At 41.7% G+C, this 16662-nt stretch overlaps 1 protein-coding gene across 1 annotated transcript in view; it reads right to left on the reverse strand.

The window, feature by feature from the left end:
• nell2a (neural EGFL like 2a) overlaps window positions 1-16662 on the reverse strand; it is a 79161-nt gene that overhangs the window by 40059 nt on the left and 22440 nt on the right. The window contains exons 11-12 of the mRNA XM_047596899.1: window positions 15547-15652; window positions 12643-12771 (exon numbers count right to left, since the gene is read on the reverse strand). Of these exons, the coding sequence (XP_047452855.1) occupies window positions 12643-12771; window positions 15547-15652 (235 nt within the window). The remainder of the gene's footprint in view (window positions 1-12642; window positions 12772-15546; window positions 15653-16662) is intronic.

A 16662-nucleotide genomic window follows, 5' to 3' on the forward strand; every position in this document is an offset into this window, starting at 1 on the left:
TTGCTTCATGTCTGCCCTAAACCAAAACCAAACATAAAGACTGGAAGTTCTTCACAAACCTGAGGAGACATTTCTGTTGTATAGTTTTATAATGTTGGTCTCAGCTGTACTGAGATTTGTCGTGACAATGTTCAAGCTAAGGTATACACCACTATTAACAGAGATATTTCACTGTAAAGATGGTTATTGTTAAACCCATCCAATTTTGCGATAACTAAATATAGTTTAATTTCTTTACTGTTATTTATTTTGCTGTGTCATGGAGGATGATATTGGTTTTCTTAATGTACCACAGAGCCATCCACCTGTCACATATATAGGCCTACACTGGATTGATGTTGAAGTGTATTGTACTTAATACAGTTACACACTGCACACATGATCTAGGAGTTAAGTAAAAGTAAGACAAGAAAAACCTTTATGTATATCACCAGGGGAGGGAGAAAAAAATAAACAATCGATATCAAAGCGTATTATTAAATGGGGACATCCCTAATATGTATGCTCACACTGTCTAAGTTTGTCACCTCCTGCCATAAAATAATTAAAGCCGCCATAAACTGATGTTTCTCGCTCATGTTATTTTAAAGCAAATCATTAGCGTTTGAAGGGAGGACGGGAAATTATGTTATACAACCACAATCTTTAGCATTATGGACTTCTCCCATAGATTTTGATTTAGGATTCCTTACATAGTTTGTCTCTCTTATAAAATGTTTCTGCCAAAACTGTCTGTGTGCCACAACTGAATGCACACATTTCAGTAAAGTTTCACGCTATCGCAAAGTGTTTCAGAGTTTACATTTTAATATTCCCGCTGTTGCTCATCCAAGGGATCCCGCGACCATGTAAACAGGAAACAGCAGCTTATCCTTCCCCGTGCGCACGACTTGTAGTTTCTAGCAGGGGCCGCAGTACACCAAAGTCTGTTAGCAGGGAGATAACACTGCCGTCGCCTTTGGACGTCCCACAAACACGCCCCAGTCTGCGCCACACCACCAGCGGCCTCTCTCTCTCCCCCTCTCTCTTTATCTGCTTTTCTTTCTTTCTGTATTTTTTTTTCTCTCTCTATCTGTCCGTGCTTTCTCGAATCGTCTCGCTTACTGAAGCAGATGGTTTTCAATAAATGGCAGAGGGACCGGGCTTGCCAAAACGCTGTCTGATATAACTCAGTCGCCAGTTCCCTCACGGCCAGATACAGAGCAGTTAGAGGAGAGAGCAGAGAGACAAAGAGCTTCCCCCCGCTGGCCAAACGCTGTCCCACTCAGCAAATGATCTCCACTGCCGGCCTTGGTTGCTCGTGGGTTTAGGGGTGTGTCGTTGGATCAAGTATTATCTCATAGCTTGAGTTTGGGATGCAGCAAAATGAATGGTTTTCATTCCCGTTTCTATTTTTAATTTCAGGCTCCTGGTGATAGTTACATGGTAACAAAACAGAATGTGCCAATTTCAAAATGAAGCAAAACTATTTTAATTAGTGATTTTCATTAGTATTTCAACACCGCTGATTATTCAACCAAGTTACTAAAACCAAAAGTAAGTTTGAACTGGATAGCCTCGGATGTGCCTGGAAAAGAAGCTAAACTGGACTCTACTGTCATCCAAATGAAAAGGGAGTGGACGGGGGGCTCATTGCCTGTTGCAATTTTTCATTATTATCGTATCATATAAAAATAAATTAGAGAGAGAAGAAATTACCAAAAGAGTTCCCGTGCCAGGGAACAAAGAAGCAGCTCCTAGTTTATATTCTAGGCAATTATCTGAATGTAAACTGCGGATGAACACAAAACTCTTTTCGGTCTCTGTTCAAGATGCTAAATTTGACAGTTGAAAAAAATAAAAAAATAAAAAAACACAGGCCCAAAAAGATCCAAAACAAATACACTGAATGTCACTGTCAGTTTGGGAAGGAGCAGGAGCCAATTAGGATGACTGAGTGGAAAGAATCCCATTAGGAGGCAACATGAGTAAAAATCTTTCTGAGAGTGCAGACGTTGCCTAAATACCAGACACTCACACTGTGATCACTCACTGTAAACACTTAGAAGTCTGCTACCTGGCTTAATACAATGTACATCAAATAAGGGAAGATGGAGGAGAATAAGAACGTGGGTGTGATTGCAGGGAGGAACAGGAAGAAGGTTCGTCAATTTGCGCTGCCATTTCTCCACAATCCATACAGTCCCCTATATTCAACCACACATGACATTTTCCACTCGGGAACGAACAACACGATGCGTTCCTGCAAACATCACACTCACACACACACTTCAAAGGCCGTCTGAAGTGTGTGTGCGTGTGAGAGTGTGTGTACGTGTGTCATGTTGAACATGCGCTTTACTGATCTCACGGATGGTACCGCGTTGTTTCCGTGCGGCAGCGTGCGTGTGGAGCTTTGCCCTCCATCGCGGCTCTCATTAATCTGGGAAGCATTTTCGACCACGCGCCAATCGATGGAGCATCATCAGCCGTCACTCATCGCGCCGAATTCGTTGCCAGAGGTCAGCAACGGCTACCGGAGCTCTCTGAAATGCTGATGGCGAGATGGCGTTCAGTCCTGAAAATGTGTCGCCGCACGCAAGACATTACCGGTTTTCTTGCATTTGATTTACTGCATTGTTCTTGCTGCTGTGTACATTTTTAATGTAAAGCACATTAGCGTGACTGTTTAATGAGATCTTCATGAGAATATCTCTAAGAATATCTACACTTTGAAATTGAAAATTAAACTCATTAAAGACGTGGCTGTTTATTTAGTTATTGCTGTGTGGGATGCATGGAAATACATTCAACTTTTAAATCCTTCATTTAAGCAATACAGTGAAAAAACAAAGGGAATAAACTAACGTGAAAGTAAAAGTAGCTCTTAATATTTGATCTGTTTGTTCAGCCCACACCAATCTGCCCAGTGTTTAATGCTTACAGCTGTCCATTTCTACCAAGCGCTTACACACACTTTTCTAATCTGCTTACGGTACATCTTATATTCATCCCTTATACCAGCCTACTCTCCTGTAATATAAATGACTATCATCACTGACATAGCTTGCCTCGCTGCTCTTGCTTATCCTTATCATCATAATCTCATAAGCACACGGTATACCCGCTAAGCTGTTCTATAATTAATATTTTTGAATGCTGGCTCTCTCCATTTTATCCACTATTAATCTCACACGCGTGTCACCATCCATATGTATCATGTAATTGTGTTTGTATCATGTGTACTGTATATGCTGCGTGCATGCTAATACGCTTCTCTCCGCCTGAGTTTAAGTGTTTGCTTCTGCTCCTCTCTCCTCCTTCCCTTCACATCCCTCTTTTATTTGTCTCCCTGCCCTCATGTAGGCGGATGCCTCCATACCAGCTGGGTTCTGCCCAAAGGATTCTTCCTGTTAAAAGGTAGTTTATCCTAGACATTATCACCTTGATGCTTGTGGGACTGTGAAAATTGTAGCTGTCTGGCCTGCAATGTTGTTGTTTTCAATTCTTCTCTTCGCTCTCATAGCCTCTGCTTCAAAAATATAATTCTAAAAATCTGCTGTACACTGTACACAGCACCATACGGTGCTAGCTAACAGGCTAGCTGTTGAATGCACATTATGCAGCTTAAAAGACACATAACCAAAACCAAATCAAACTAAAGAGAGTGACAACTAGACTTACAATCACTGGCCATTTTATCAGGTACAACTTGCTACTAAAAGATTGGACCCCTGTTTGCCTTCAGAACTGCCTTAATTCTTCGTGGCATACTTTCAACAAGGTGTTGGAAACATTCCACAGAGATTTTGGTCCATATTGACATAATAGCATCACGCAGTTGCTGCAGATTTCTTGGCTGTACATCTATGGTGCCAATCTCCTGTTCCACGATATCCCAAAGGAGCTCTATTGGATTGAGATCTGGTGACTGTCGAGGCCAATGGAGTACAGTGAACTAATTGTCATGTTCAAGAGACCAGTTTGAGATGATATGAGCTTTGTGACATGGTGCATTATCTTGCAGGAAGTAGCCGTCAGAAGATGGTCCACTGTGGTCATAAAGGGATGGACATGGTCAGCAACAATACTCAGGTAGGCTGTGGCATTTAAACCATGCTCAGTTTGTATTAAGGGGCCCAAAGTGTGCCAAGAAAATATCCCACACATCATTACACCATCACCACCAGCCTGAACCGTTGATCCATGCCTTCATGTTGTTTACGCCAAATTCTGACCCTTTCTTCTGTTGTCCAATTTTGTTGAACCTGTGTGAACTGTAGTCTCAGTTTCCTGTTCTTAGCTGACAGGAGTGGCACCCGGTGTGGTCTTCTGCTGCTGTAGCTCATCTTCTTCAAAGTTGGACATGTTGTGCGTTCAGAGATGGTATTCTGCATTCCTTGGTTGTAACGAGTGGTTATCTGAGTTAGTGTTGCCTCTCTACCATCTCCAACCAGTCTGCCCATTCTCCTCTGACCTCTCACATCAACAGGGTGTTTTCATCCACACAACTGCCGCTCACTGGATATTTTCTCTTTTTCGGATCACTCTCTGTAAACCCTAGAGATGGTTGCCTGTGAACAAGCAATTGAACAGGTGTACCTAATAAAGTATCAAGTGAATGTATTTTGAGTAACAACACAACTAACATACAGTTTGTCATTATCAGCTTAAAAGTCGACAATGTGCTTGTTTTTTTTCTTTCTACAAAGAAAAAAAAAAAATCTGTTACTTCAGGTCTCCATAAACCATGACACTGTACTATAATGTACTGTTAAATTATCCAGCAATCATGGATGTTTAAATCTAAGACACTAAAACTGAACCTGAGAGTACGGTAACTGAATTAAAGGTGATCCCATCTGGAAAAGGAGGAGAGAAGACAGATCTCCCATGTGGCATTTGAAGGATACTGGTTGAGATACTGTTATTTACACTGTAAAGGATTGTCTGGATGATGGTGGGACTGTCTGTTTTGGGTGACATTTCGGCAGGGTCACAGAGGTAAACACACACAGCCAGTCAGAATGTGTATATGTTTCCCAGTGCGCTCATGTGTGCGATTCATCTGAGTGTGCGGGGTCAGGGCCCTAGCAGGTGGGGAGCACAGAGGCTCTGGGCTCATCGCGGCAGTGATTGGGTTTTGGAGCGCGCCGTGCTCTTCAGTCGGTGCCAATTAGCCTGCTGCCACCTTATGACATTTAAAAGACAGCAGCAGCAATCGGATCGGCCTGTGCACGCACATGATATGCGCACAGACACACAGTCATGTCTGATAGGTGACAACACAAGATGCTACCGGTTTAGATGTTTTTTATTTAGTCGTTACAATAAAATTCCAATCTAAAGCCTTTCTACTTTGTGGTCTTCCATGGTCATGATCGTATCATATGTCTGTATATATCTTACATACCTTCTTGTTCATATTTGCTTGTAACACTAATTTTAGACTTATCTGCTGCTTCAAAGTTCAAACTGTGATTTCTTATGCTTTAATGTTTATATGTAGCAAATATAATGCACTATTTTCGAGACTGAGTGCATAAGAAGTGTGATGCCACAACAATGTGTTTGTGAAAAAAAGTCTATTAAAGGAACAAAACAAACACTGGAGTGTTTCGATCAACACATACGTATGTGGAGTCAAAGATTGCATTTTTTCTCTGTACAATTACCGTTATGACTAAATGGGCCACAGTGTTGCCCTAGCCAATATGTTCCTCTGTTACTACAAATACAAATGTGCAATACTAAGCCATGTGTCAACCCAGAGTATGTGACAGCATTTAGGCCTAGAGACTTTCGTCAAAGAAATGAAAGGTTCCTTCACATCACTGGATGACACTGCTTCCACTGCAATCTGAAGACCAGTGAAGATTAAGCAAATGACGCTCGCATGAATGAAAAAGTGTTCTTACACCCTAACGGTATGACAACCTCTTCCACTCCAGCCCATTAGGTGGCAGTGATGCAGAAGGCTACTATGGTACTGTACACAAGAACGATAACGCTAGACAAATCTGTGCCACTGTAATGACCGGAGTCAACGCCGGAAAGTACTAGAGGATGGTAGGGATGTAACGATACCCTCAACTCACAATTTAATACAATTTTCTCACATTTTTTTTAACAGAATGGGCTTGCAGACCAAGGTTCCTTTAATTATTTCTCAGACAAAAAAGCACATTTCTATTCATTATAAATAGTATAGGTCATCACCTTCTTGCAATATTTGCATGCTGCCTGTTGTCTTGTCTGTGACCTCCTCGCCTTTTTTCATTTATGAACACAGGGAGGCCAAAATGCTGCCACAACTCCGAGTTAAAACTGGTCTGAGCATCCTCAATTCACAATCTCTTGCGACGGGTGAATACCTGACAGTGACGTATGGCGTCGAACGCGTAGTGACGTGTCGATTTCGATTTTTAACTGTCTCGCGATGCATCGCTACACTGGAGGATGGCGTTAAATACTTTTCCAGAGCATATTTGAGACACGTCAAGTACCTTTAAGTTTCCTAGTCCCTGGGGAACGTTCCTGCGGTGAAACGAGGCTACGCGTCGTTTAAAATAGTCCTTAGCACATGTGGGTTCGTGGTTTTAGAAAGCGTTTTCGTTCTTTTTGAATTTTAAATGGAGACCATATATTTGTGACCCAGATTTTACAGAATAACAGCGGCCATAGAAACATATTCAGGCTTGTGGTAGATTGTGGCAGATGTTCAGTTGGAAAGTACTGAGACCAACCAGTTTTTGTGACTTTTCATGACATTCGTCGACCAACCTTATTCGTTAAATGTTGTAAGCAGTGCAAATAGAACGCCAGGCCCCTTCATTGTGTAGCGGAGGGCAGATATCTCAGAGATGGATATCTCAAAAAACTATTTTCAAGGCGAGATATAGAAGCATGGAGTTTACTTGTAATTTGGGTGAACAGATCCTTATTATTATTTAATTATCTAACTTCCAATCAAACACTTCATGCGTTTCTGTCTAAATGTCATACATTAAATCGTAATGACTTCAATGATGCGATCGTTCCTGCTGAAGCGCGTTAGTAAAATACCACTGTAGGTTACGCCGTACATCAAAATGAAATCCCGTTGCACACTTCGGCTCCTTCCATTCCTCCAATTTAACAGAAAATCATTTTGTATTTCCCATTTCCCATATGAATGCTAGAAAACATACTCAAGCAGCTCATATTTCTGAGCAATTCTGACAAGGAATTTCTAAAGTAGGGCATTTCAAAACCAGACAACAATGGGAGACGTCTCGCTTCCTGCAGTCCTCCACAATGCTGAGATGAATGATGGTATTATCTCAACACGTTGAACTATGCTGATTGTTCAATTTGGAGACAATCACACAGTCTGTCACTTCTCCGCTGCTCGCCCCTCTGTCTAATTCTATCCTAAACACACGCATGCATGTTGCAAAATAGCCTTTCAGTCCGACTACGCTGTGAGAAGAGAAAGAGGAGAAAAACTGGTCTCTTTTTCTGTTGTGGAGCTCAGCACTCAGACGCACACAGAAATGCACCTGCACGCGCAGACACACACACACTCTCCCACACACACACACACACACACACACACAGACTTGCACAAAGCCAGGGCTAGTATCCCCCTGAGTTTTCCCTACTGCTGTTTCTATGAAAAATTTACACAGAAGTGATCTCATCGGCTATTTTGAGCCCATCTCTGACCTAGGAATGTTTTAAAGAGCTAGTATCTCTGCTTTCCGTAATGCTTGCCGCTACGTTTGGCATCACCCAAAAAAAAAACAAAAAAAAAAAACTGTGTGTGTGTGTACGGTTCTGTGTGCCTCTATGTCTTTCTGTTTCATTATCTTCCCGCTGTGTTCCATACACAAAACCGCCTCTAAGATGGACTTCTCATCTCATCCTGCAGGCACCACCGCACACAAACTCATCTGGAGCAGAAAGCAGTTTTCTCTCATCTTCTTGCGGTCACAAAATGGTGTATCTATTCCGTGAACACAAACATTGTCTCACCCAACTGCAGGACCCTCAACGTCTTGGCAACACTTCTTTCATTTTCAATGTAGAACGCACACGACCATATAGTATGTGTGTTACAGGCAGAAAAAAAAAAAAAAAGAAAAAAAAATCTATTGCTTTTGAGAGAGCTCCATCAGCAAACTGAGTCAATTTCAGGTTTCTCTGTGCGGTCTCTGATGAATAAGCTCACTGCAAACACTGCCGTTCCATTTCATAGCGAGACTCGGGCTGCTCTCGAGATGAATAGTCTGTTGGTCTGGTGTGTCGATGTTGGAGGCTCAGGCCTGTCTGCTTGTGGGTACCTTTACACTGATAATGAGTGGGGCTGCTTCACCCTCCTTTCTACAACAGCAAACTGTTGAAGGCCTTTGAGGAGTTCGGATATTAAATGTGCAACCTAGCAAAAAAAAAAAAAAAAAAAAGCAATGCGTAATATTTTCTGTGTCGTTTAGTTCATCGATAACACGCAGTTCGACAGCGGGTTCTGCTTAATTGGCTTAAATGTTGTGTACCTCCACCATATTGGAAGATGTGAGACCAAGTAAATACCGATAACATAGGCAGGCCTTGATCAAAACTGTTTGTTTTTGTTCATTAGTCTGTTGGTTCAGGGGTCTTCAAAGTTTTTTAGACCGGGGACCAAAAAACAGATAGACAGATTAAGTAGGGACCCCTACCTACTTTATGTATTCTATATTAAACTCGGCCTTCTGCCATTTATAAAACGCATTATCATTATCGTTTTGCATTCAATATTAAGTTCAAGTATTCAAATAAAACACAAGATCAAATATTCTTTTTTAAATTTTTTTTATGTGTAACAGTAGAGCGGCCGTGCAACTGCCGTAAACATATACATACCTAACTGGTGTATAATTGACATATAAAGAAAAGAAAACGAAGCGATCCATTTTGGCCTCATGGGAAAATGCAGCACCGTTAGCTTCGCTTCCGCTAATACTGCAGCCTCTGAGATTTCACCTGGGGACTGAACAGGCTCTCAGCCAATTGTGGGGTAACTGACAGAGTCGATGTCATAGTCAAAGATTCGAGGATTTTTATTTGTCATTCACAACCACACAGAAGCATGAGATAGATAGAAATTATGCTACAATATACAGAATATGCAACCTTGTGATTGGCTCAGGAGCGGTGGGGGCGGGGCCTGCTGTGTACAGGAGGCTTAGATCGACAGGTCTAGTGAGGCGCTCTGTGTGAAACATTGCGTTGATTAAATTACTAATTAAATTATTGTAGCTGTTATTATTTCAATAAATTTAAAACTGCGGGGCAAAATTTGAAAATTATATATATATATATATATATATATATAAAAAAAGTCCAATCAACCAAAGATTTTGCGACAAATGGTTTGTCAGGTGATTTATGGAGGTTGTCATTACTTCGCCTCATCCACTGGATTGAGACAAAAGATGCATTTTAAACCCAAATCCGAACAGGATCTGTGTTTCATCCAGACATAACATATAATGGAACGAATTTGACTTCCTGCATTTATCTCATCCACCAGTTTGGGGGTTAGGTGCTTGGTCAAGGCACCTCAGCCTCGATCGACATAAATTCAACTGTAGAATTGTTGGATTAGGTGAAATCTATTCGAAGTTTTTATCCTGTTGAGGAGTTTTAGATATATATATTTTTAAGAGATTATGTTAAAGATTCATCGGCCTAGGCAGCTACGCAATAAATGTAAACGCATATTTGAACCACATCTGAATTACGGCGGAATAAATGTTATGAAGCAAATATAAACCGGCACACAACATAAATAATTACCAGAATATGTGAAGAAATGTCAGATCGTATTTTAGCACTGCGCTTGTCTGAATGATGCCTTCAGAGACAGCACGGTTACACACTGCTAGGAGAAGCTCGCATTTGCCATTTGATTACAACCTACAAGCCACCGAATTATTTCCCATTAACTTACGTATGATAGTATCTGTAATTAAGCGGATTCCCTTGGACTAATTACCTGGACAACCGCTCGTATCAGTAAATTACCGCGAGATCTGCTGAAGCTGTGAACTATTGCTCCTTCGTTTAGCACCCTGGTTACAGTAACAGTAGCAGCCGTGCCGCTTGATTGACACCCCAGCCTCATCTCGATGAAGGTGACAGAAAATATATTACACACAGCGTGCGGACTGCAGATAACAAAATAGGCCGGGGCTCGCACTGACTAACAGATGCTCTGAAACTGCACACACACGCATGGAAAAGGGAAGATCAAGAAGACTGAATATTGACAGGGCAGCTGTCAGGGTCAGAGGCACGAGAATCTGAATAACTTTGATGCCAGAGTTGCTCATTAATACCAGAGATACACAGGGGTTGCAGTTACGCCACAATATTTATTCGATTTTTTAAATGTATTTATTTATTTATTTATTAACGGCAGGACGGCACTGGAGATGATAGTTATTATTTTTTAACGATGCATCTGGTGAAATTCAGTCAAGATGGCTGATTCCGTAGAAAGCGCCGTCAATTTTCACGCGTGAACGTTTGAACCCTGCGAGGGGTTTTTTCTCTCCGCTCCGCCACCGACGCGTAACGATCCACTCGATGAGGTGTGGCGGATGTTGTTGAACCAGGCGACGCAGGAAATGAGGGGCTTTCCGAAGGCGACCGAAAACAAACGCTTTTTGAAACAGACCTGCGCCGATCTAATTAATCGCGTTGTGTCGGACGTTAAACGCGCGACATGGCTGGAGACATCTGAGCCTTAGCGTGCAGTCAGCAGTGGATGACCTTGCTGATGATGGATGGCATGCACAGCACGGTGACCCTGAATATAAAGAGCCTTTCATATCACAATTAATCTACTGACTGAGAAGACCAACATTAGTATCTAAAATGCATGATGAAAAGCAGTTATTACGAGCTGTGGATACGTGTAATCACAGGATTATAGTCTCCCATCACAAAAGGATTATATGATAAAAGGCTGAAGTCGACAAAGTGTTTTTACGGGTATTTAGAAGAAATCTTTGCACTATTTTGCAAATTATGCTGCATGCATTTCTTTATGACTGTTCTTTATATATACATACACACATATATATACACACACACTCACCGGCCACTTTATTAGGTACACCTTGCTAGTAAAAGGTTGGACGTCCTTTTGCCTTCAGAATTCTTCATGGCATATTTTGAACCAGGTGTTGGAAACATTCCGTCGGCTGCACATCTATGATGCAAATTTCCTGTTCTATCCCCTCCCAAAGCTGCTATTGTCTATTGGATTGAGATCTGGTGACTGTGGAGGCCATTGTATTATAGTGAACTCGTTGCCATGTTCAAGAAACCAGTTTGAGATGATATGAGCTTTGTGACATGGTGCAGGAGTGGTACCCGGTGTGGTCTTCTGCTGCTGTAGCCCATCTTCTTCAAGGTTGGACATGCTGTGCGTTCAGAGATGGTATTCTGCATTCCTTGGTTGTAACGAGTGACTATTTGAGTTACTGTTGCCTTTCTATCATCTCCAACCAGTCTGCCCATTCTCCTCTGACTTCTCACATCAATAAGACATTTTCTTCCACACAACTGCTGCTCACTGGATGTTTTCTCTTTTTTGGACCATTCTCTGTAAACCCTAGAGATGGTTGTGTGTTAAAATCCCAGTAGATCAGCAGTTTCTGAAACACTCAGACCAGCCCGTCTGGCACCAACAATGTTCAAAGTCACTTAAATCCCCTTTCTTCCCCACCCTGATGCTCAATTTGAACTTCAGCAAGTTGTCTTGATCACCTCTACATTCCTAAATGCACTGAATTGCAGCCATGTGATTGGCTGTTCAGCTATTTGTGTTAACAAGCAATTGAACAGGTGTACCTAATAAAGTGGCAAGTGAGTGTAAATCCAATCTCATCTTATCCTCACTAGTGTCGCGTGGGTTGCTGGTTGGAAGGTGGGAGTAACCCTCCAAAGACAACTGACGAAACCCTTTTTAACTTGGATCCTAAACCAGCGATAAACACTTCACCAGACACTTCTTTCAGGCATCACGTGAGATGTTTTTGGTTCTAATAAAAAGTACCCCGACTTTGAACGACTGACCTAACGTCTTAATTAATGCTACTGGATCTATCTTATGCCTGAGGCAAGTCTGCTTTTATAACGCTCCACAATGACAAGTAGTGAACAGTCTCTTCTGGAAGCAGGAAAATAAGACCTAAGCCAACTGTGAGATGGGTGACCCCGGCAGGAGTAAAATAAATGGCATAGCTGGCAATAAAGGAGAGACATTAATTATAAATATGGAAGCCACTTATGCCTGTGTAACACTGAACACAGTGAACGTATTAAATAAATTAAGTTCTTTGTCTGTAATCTACTTGTGATGGAAATGTGTGTACACTCCTGTCAAGCGGCGTAATCCGTGTGTATCTCATTTCAGAGAATGGAACGGGGACAGGGTGAGACCTAGCAGTCAGAGAAGAACATCCTTCAGCACAAATGTATCGGTGATTTTAAAACCGCGATGAGTTTCTCTCAATACCTCCGCTGATGCAATCAAGTTACATTCACACAAACTAATCACAAGTTCTCCCTCGGAGGGAAAACAAAGCGGAGCTACAAGTCAAGGTTTGTTTGTTCGGAGCCGCGCCGTACCTTCACAGTAGGCGTTATCGTCTCGCAGTGGGCGGAAGCCGTCCTTACAAACGCAGCAGTCCCCTGCCTCCAGGTTCACGCAGTCGGAGTGCTCCACGCAGCCGTGGCCCTCTGAGCAGAAGTCATGACCTGCGGGAGGGACGCAGTGGAAAAAGGTTGACGCCGAGGAGAGTGAAGAAAAGAGGCGTGATGGGGGCATTCAGAGGCAGAGGAAAGGTCACTTTGCACGATAACAACCCTTCCTCACATTATCCTTAGCGGACTGCACTTTCTACAAATTACTTTAATATTAATACCGTTTTTAGACTTGATCCCCAGTTACTCGTTTATTTTCATCACGGCACGGCGAGAAAACCAAATAAATTGTGGAAATGAAGCGTTTTTACTGAACTTTGACACCTGGAACCATTCATTATAGCCTGTCGGATACCAGTTATTGTTTTAAGCTGCATCTCTATTAAACATGAACACATGTACTAACAGTTTTTACTTAATTTTTCTAATGCACCTGATCCACATATCACCCAGCATGTAAGCTAAAGCTAGGACTAAACAGCTGATAATGTTATATATTTAAAAAAAACGTTGCTAATGGTGATAGGATAATGGTGATTATGTGACTTTTAGCTGTACTTGATGAGCTTAAGCTAAATACTTAGATAAACAGCTGAAATAATTAGCTCACCTCAAGTCAATAACTGTATTTATACACTGCAGAAAGTCACGGTGTTTTTACAATGTTTTCATTAAGATTCCAATATTGACTGGATTTATCTAATTGTATCTCTACATTTATAACACGCAATGACTTGGGGCTGCAAACCTCAGTGCTAATCAGTGCATAGCAGTGTCTTAAGGCACAGGTCTTCAACAGGGACCCGGTACTACAAGGGGGTCGCAAAATCTTTGGTTGATCAGACATTTTTTATGAAATACACATTAACATGAATCCAACATATTTTAGTAAAGGGATAAGGGATAGCTTAACACAGAAAGCAAAATTATAGTAATAATGTATATTTATAAAGAGCACTAGAACACATAAGAACACATATAGTAGGTGGGGGGTCCCTACTTAATCTCTTCATCAGTTTGGGGGTCATGAACATAGACAGCAGAGACGTCATGGTGAACTACATCTTGAAGAAGAGGAAAAGTGATACTTGGGAGCCCGGAGAAGTTGACAGCTTCAGACGCTTTTTAGAGACACACAGCACGTATTAATTGTTACTCTGCTGTATCATCTCTGTCATGTGTTTTCTCTCCGACAACTCTGAAAGGAAATTGGTGGTCACGACCCAGCCAACATTGCTCTTCTTTGAGAGATTTCACAGTAATGGGCACACTTACCCGGCATTCTAAAACTTAGTCACAAATCTACATGAGCGGCTGAAGGAGCGATGGGTCCGACTGCTCTCTCTCTCCAGGAAATTAAACCCATCACTCAGCAAGTAAGTGGATTTGATCATTTCGTCACCAAGGTACGATAATCTACAGATTTACATATCAAATATGCACGGATGGAAGTAGCCTGCCGTCAACTGGACAATAAAGTGTCATCTGTGGAATCGGTATTTCATCTTCTGTTGTTTTAGCCGCTAACAGCGTTTGAATCGAAACGTGACATCACGAAGGTTAATGCAGAAGGAAAAGCACTTCAGAGTTAAACTCATCGGCCTACGTCGTACAATACTTTTTGTTACAATCCAATTACTTTCAGTTGCACTTCATCACTTTTTGTATATATGTCAATACTTGTATATTGTTAATTCTATTCTACTTTTTTCATCTTATTATTTATCTTTTACACAGTCCACTCTTTATTCTTCTTACTTTTCTGCCCTGTATATGCTGTTGCACACTGCAATTTCCACACTGTGGGACAAATAAAGGTTTTCTATTCTATTCTATTCTATTTTGTGAACCTGAGAGTCCAGTGAAGCTCCCAGCGAAGGTCTCGTGAAATTTAAAATTTAATTTGGTGCTTTTTCATTTTAAAATATTAAAAAAATATTAAAAGGCAAATACAAAAGGTCCGCACTGCAACAATTTATTCGAATTTTAAGCGCAAAGCAAATAGAAAAGTCCCGTTTCCCCCTGTCAAGGTTTTCTAATGTGATGATTTCTTACCAGTCTGATGTGGACGGGAAGTCATATTCCTAACACTATCGTGTTGTTGTGTTTTAGTTTGATCACAAAGTTGTGGCAGGTTGAAACTGTTGAGAAGTTAGGTAATATTTTCCACCCATATGTAAAAACATGGTAACATTTCATTTACTTCTTGCGGTGAAAGTTTCAGGTTGTGTCATTTCTTTATTTTCCTTCTGATTTGTTGTTGTGGTTGAGCTGTTTCTGGCTAAATCCATGAGCTGAGTTTGTTTATTTACAATTTAGTTCATAGTCATTTTTATTTTTATTTATTAGCTCTGGGCTTCCTCTGCTGGGTTTCTCACATAAACGTGTTTTCCAGTTGGTTGATTGTTTGATGTCGCTTATACAGGGACTTGCGGTGGGAGGATGTTATGATTAGATTATGGAGTAGATCGGCTAATTTGGAAAAATGTGATATGTGCGTGTCAAAATATAAAGTGAAAGCAATCGCCCAACTTTGAACGTTATTTGGATTTGAAATGCTGAATGTGTCTTCTTGAACACAGCAAAGAATCTGTTATAAACAATCTTTACATTCGCCTGAAAAGTAGGAAGTCATTTAAATGGTTTAACATAAATACCAGCAACAACACCTCAGCTTACATTTAGTGGTTACTTTCTTCTTGTCATATGCCTGTTCAAATATCACTGCTCTTAAATACAAATCAATAATCTATCACATAAAAATATCACGAAAAACTAAATACTGCCGTAGATGTGAGCAGTGAAATATAAAGGACGCTTCCTCCGTACCTCTGCAGACTTTACAGCATCTTCCAGTCAGAGTGATCTGCTCCGACTCTGGACAGCTGAGTTCGGGACAAGGCTCACTGGGGACCACTCGATGCATGGTCCTGTCCTGCGAAGAGCAGAGAGAAAATCCTCGTGAGCGACTCCTCCGGGTGAACTTTCCCCTCGCTCATTTGCCGAGGGCCTCGATGTAATTGTGAAGGTAATTATTCATCTATTGTGTTTCCTCTTCCATTGTCCCGATCTCCGTCCTCCCTGTGTGTTCATTATAAACCAATTACTCACTGGTCAATCAGACACTTTTTGCCAACTACTTCTAGAAGAGGAAATGCTCTCTTCTTCTCTCGCTGCCTGTTATTACATCATGATTCATGATGCATCTTTATTATACCAACAGTGAATCAATCTTCCGGATTATCCCTGCATGTGTGTTTAGTCAGAGGATAAAACTGATTAGGAAGTTCCCTTTCCCTGCATGTCTTTGGCACGGCTCCCTAATGATCTCATCCGCGTACCTCCAACCGATGCTAATTTAGACTCATTAACCCCAGAGACAGTCGTGCAAAAACAATAGGCCTTCTCTTCCAGCTCCTAGTGCACAAATATTTTACTTGCGGATAACAAGCCGGTCCGCTAACAGGAAATCGTGGCACTGGCTCACGCGGAGTGCGCTTGCGTGAAATTCTGGAACTAACTTCGCCCGAAAGTCTGCGAAGAACTTTCTAAACAAGCCTCATCGTTTACTTCTTGCCACCCACCACCCAAAAAGTTGCCCCCACCCCACTCCCCATTCTCCCCCCTGCAGCCAGCAGGCAGACTGAAGATCAGAGGCGTGACAAGCAGCTGTCAGGGGAAGCCTGCAGGAATCTGCAGCAGTGGGCTGACTGACAGCGCTCCCCGTCCCCACTTCTTTGATCTGCCTGGGACTGCCACTCAGTTAACTGGGACTACAGATGGGCCAGGTGTGGGCAAGCGAGCCCAGGCAGCTGTTGAAAAACTGCAGCTTCTAATGGAGCTTTGCAGAACTCGCGGAGGAGCTGGATGCTATGATGGAGGCGGGTGATTAAAAACTTCAAACCACTTTTCTGTGATTGATTGGGCCTGTCTGGTATAATGTCA

The sequence above is a fragment of the Mugil cephalus genome, chromosome 10 (genome assembly GCF_022458985.1).
Source record: "Mugil cephalus isolate CIBA_MC_2020 chromosome 10, CIBA_Mcephalus_1.1, whole genome shotgun sequence".
NCBI lineage: Eukaryota > Metazoa > Chordata > Actinopteri > Mugiliformes > Mugilidae > Mugil > Mugil cephalus.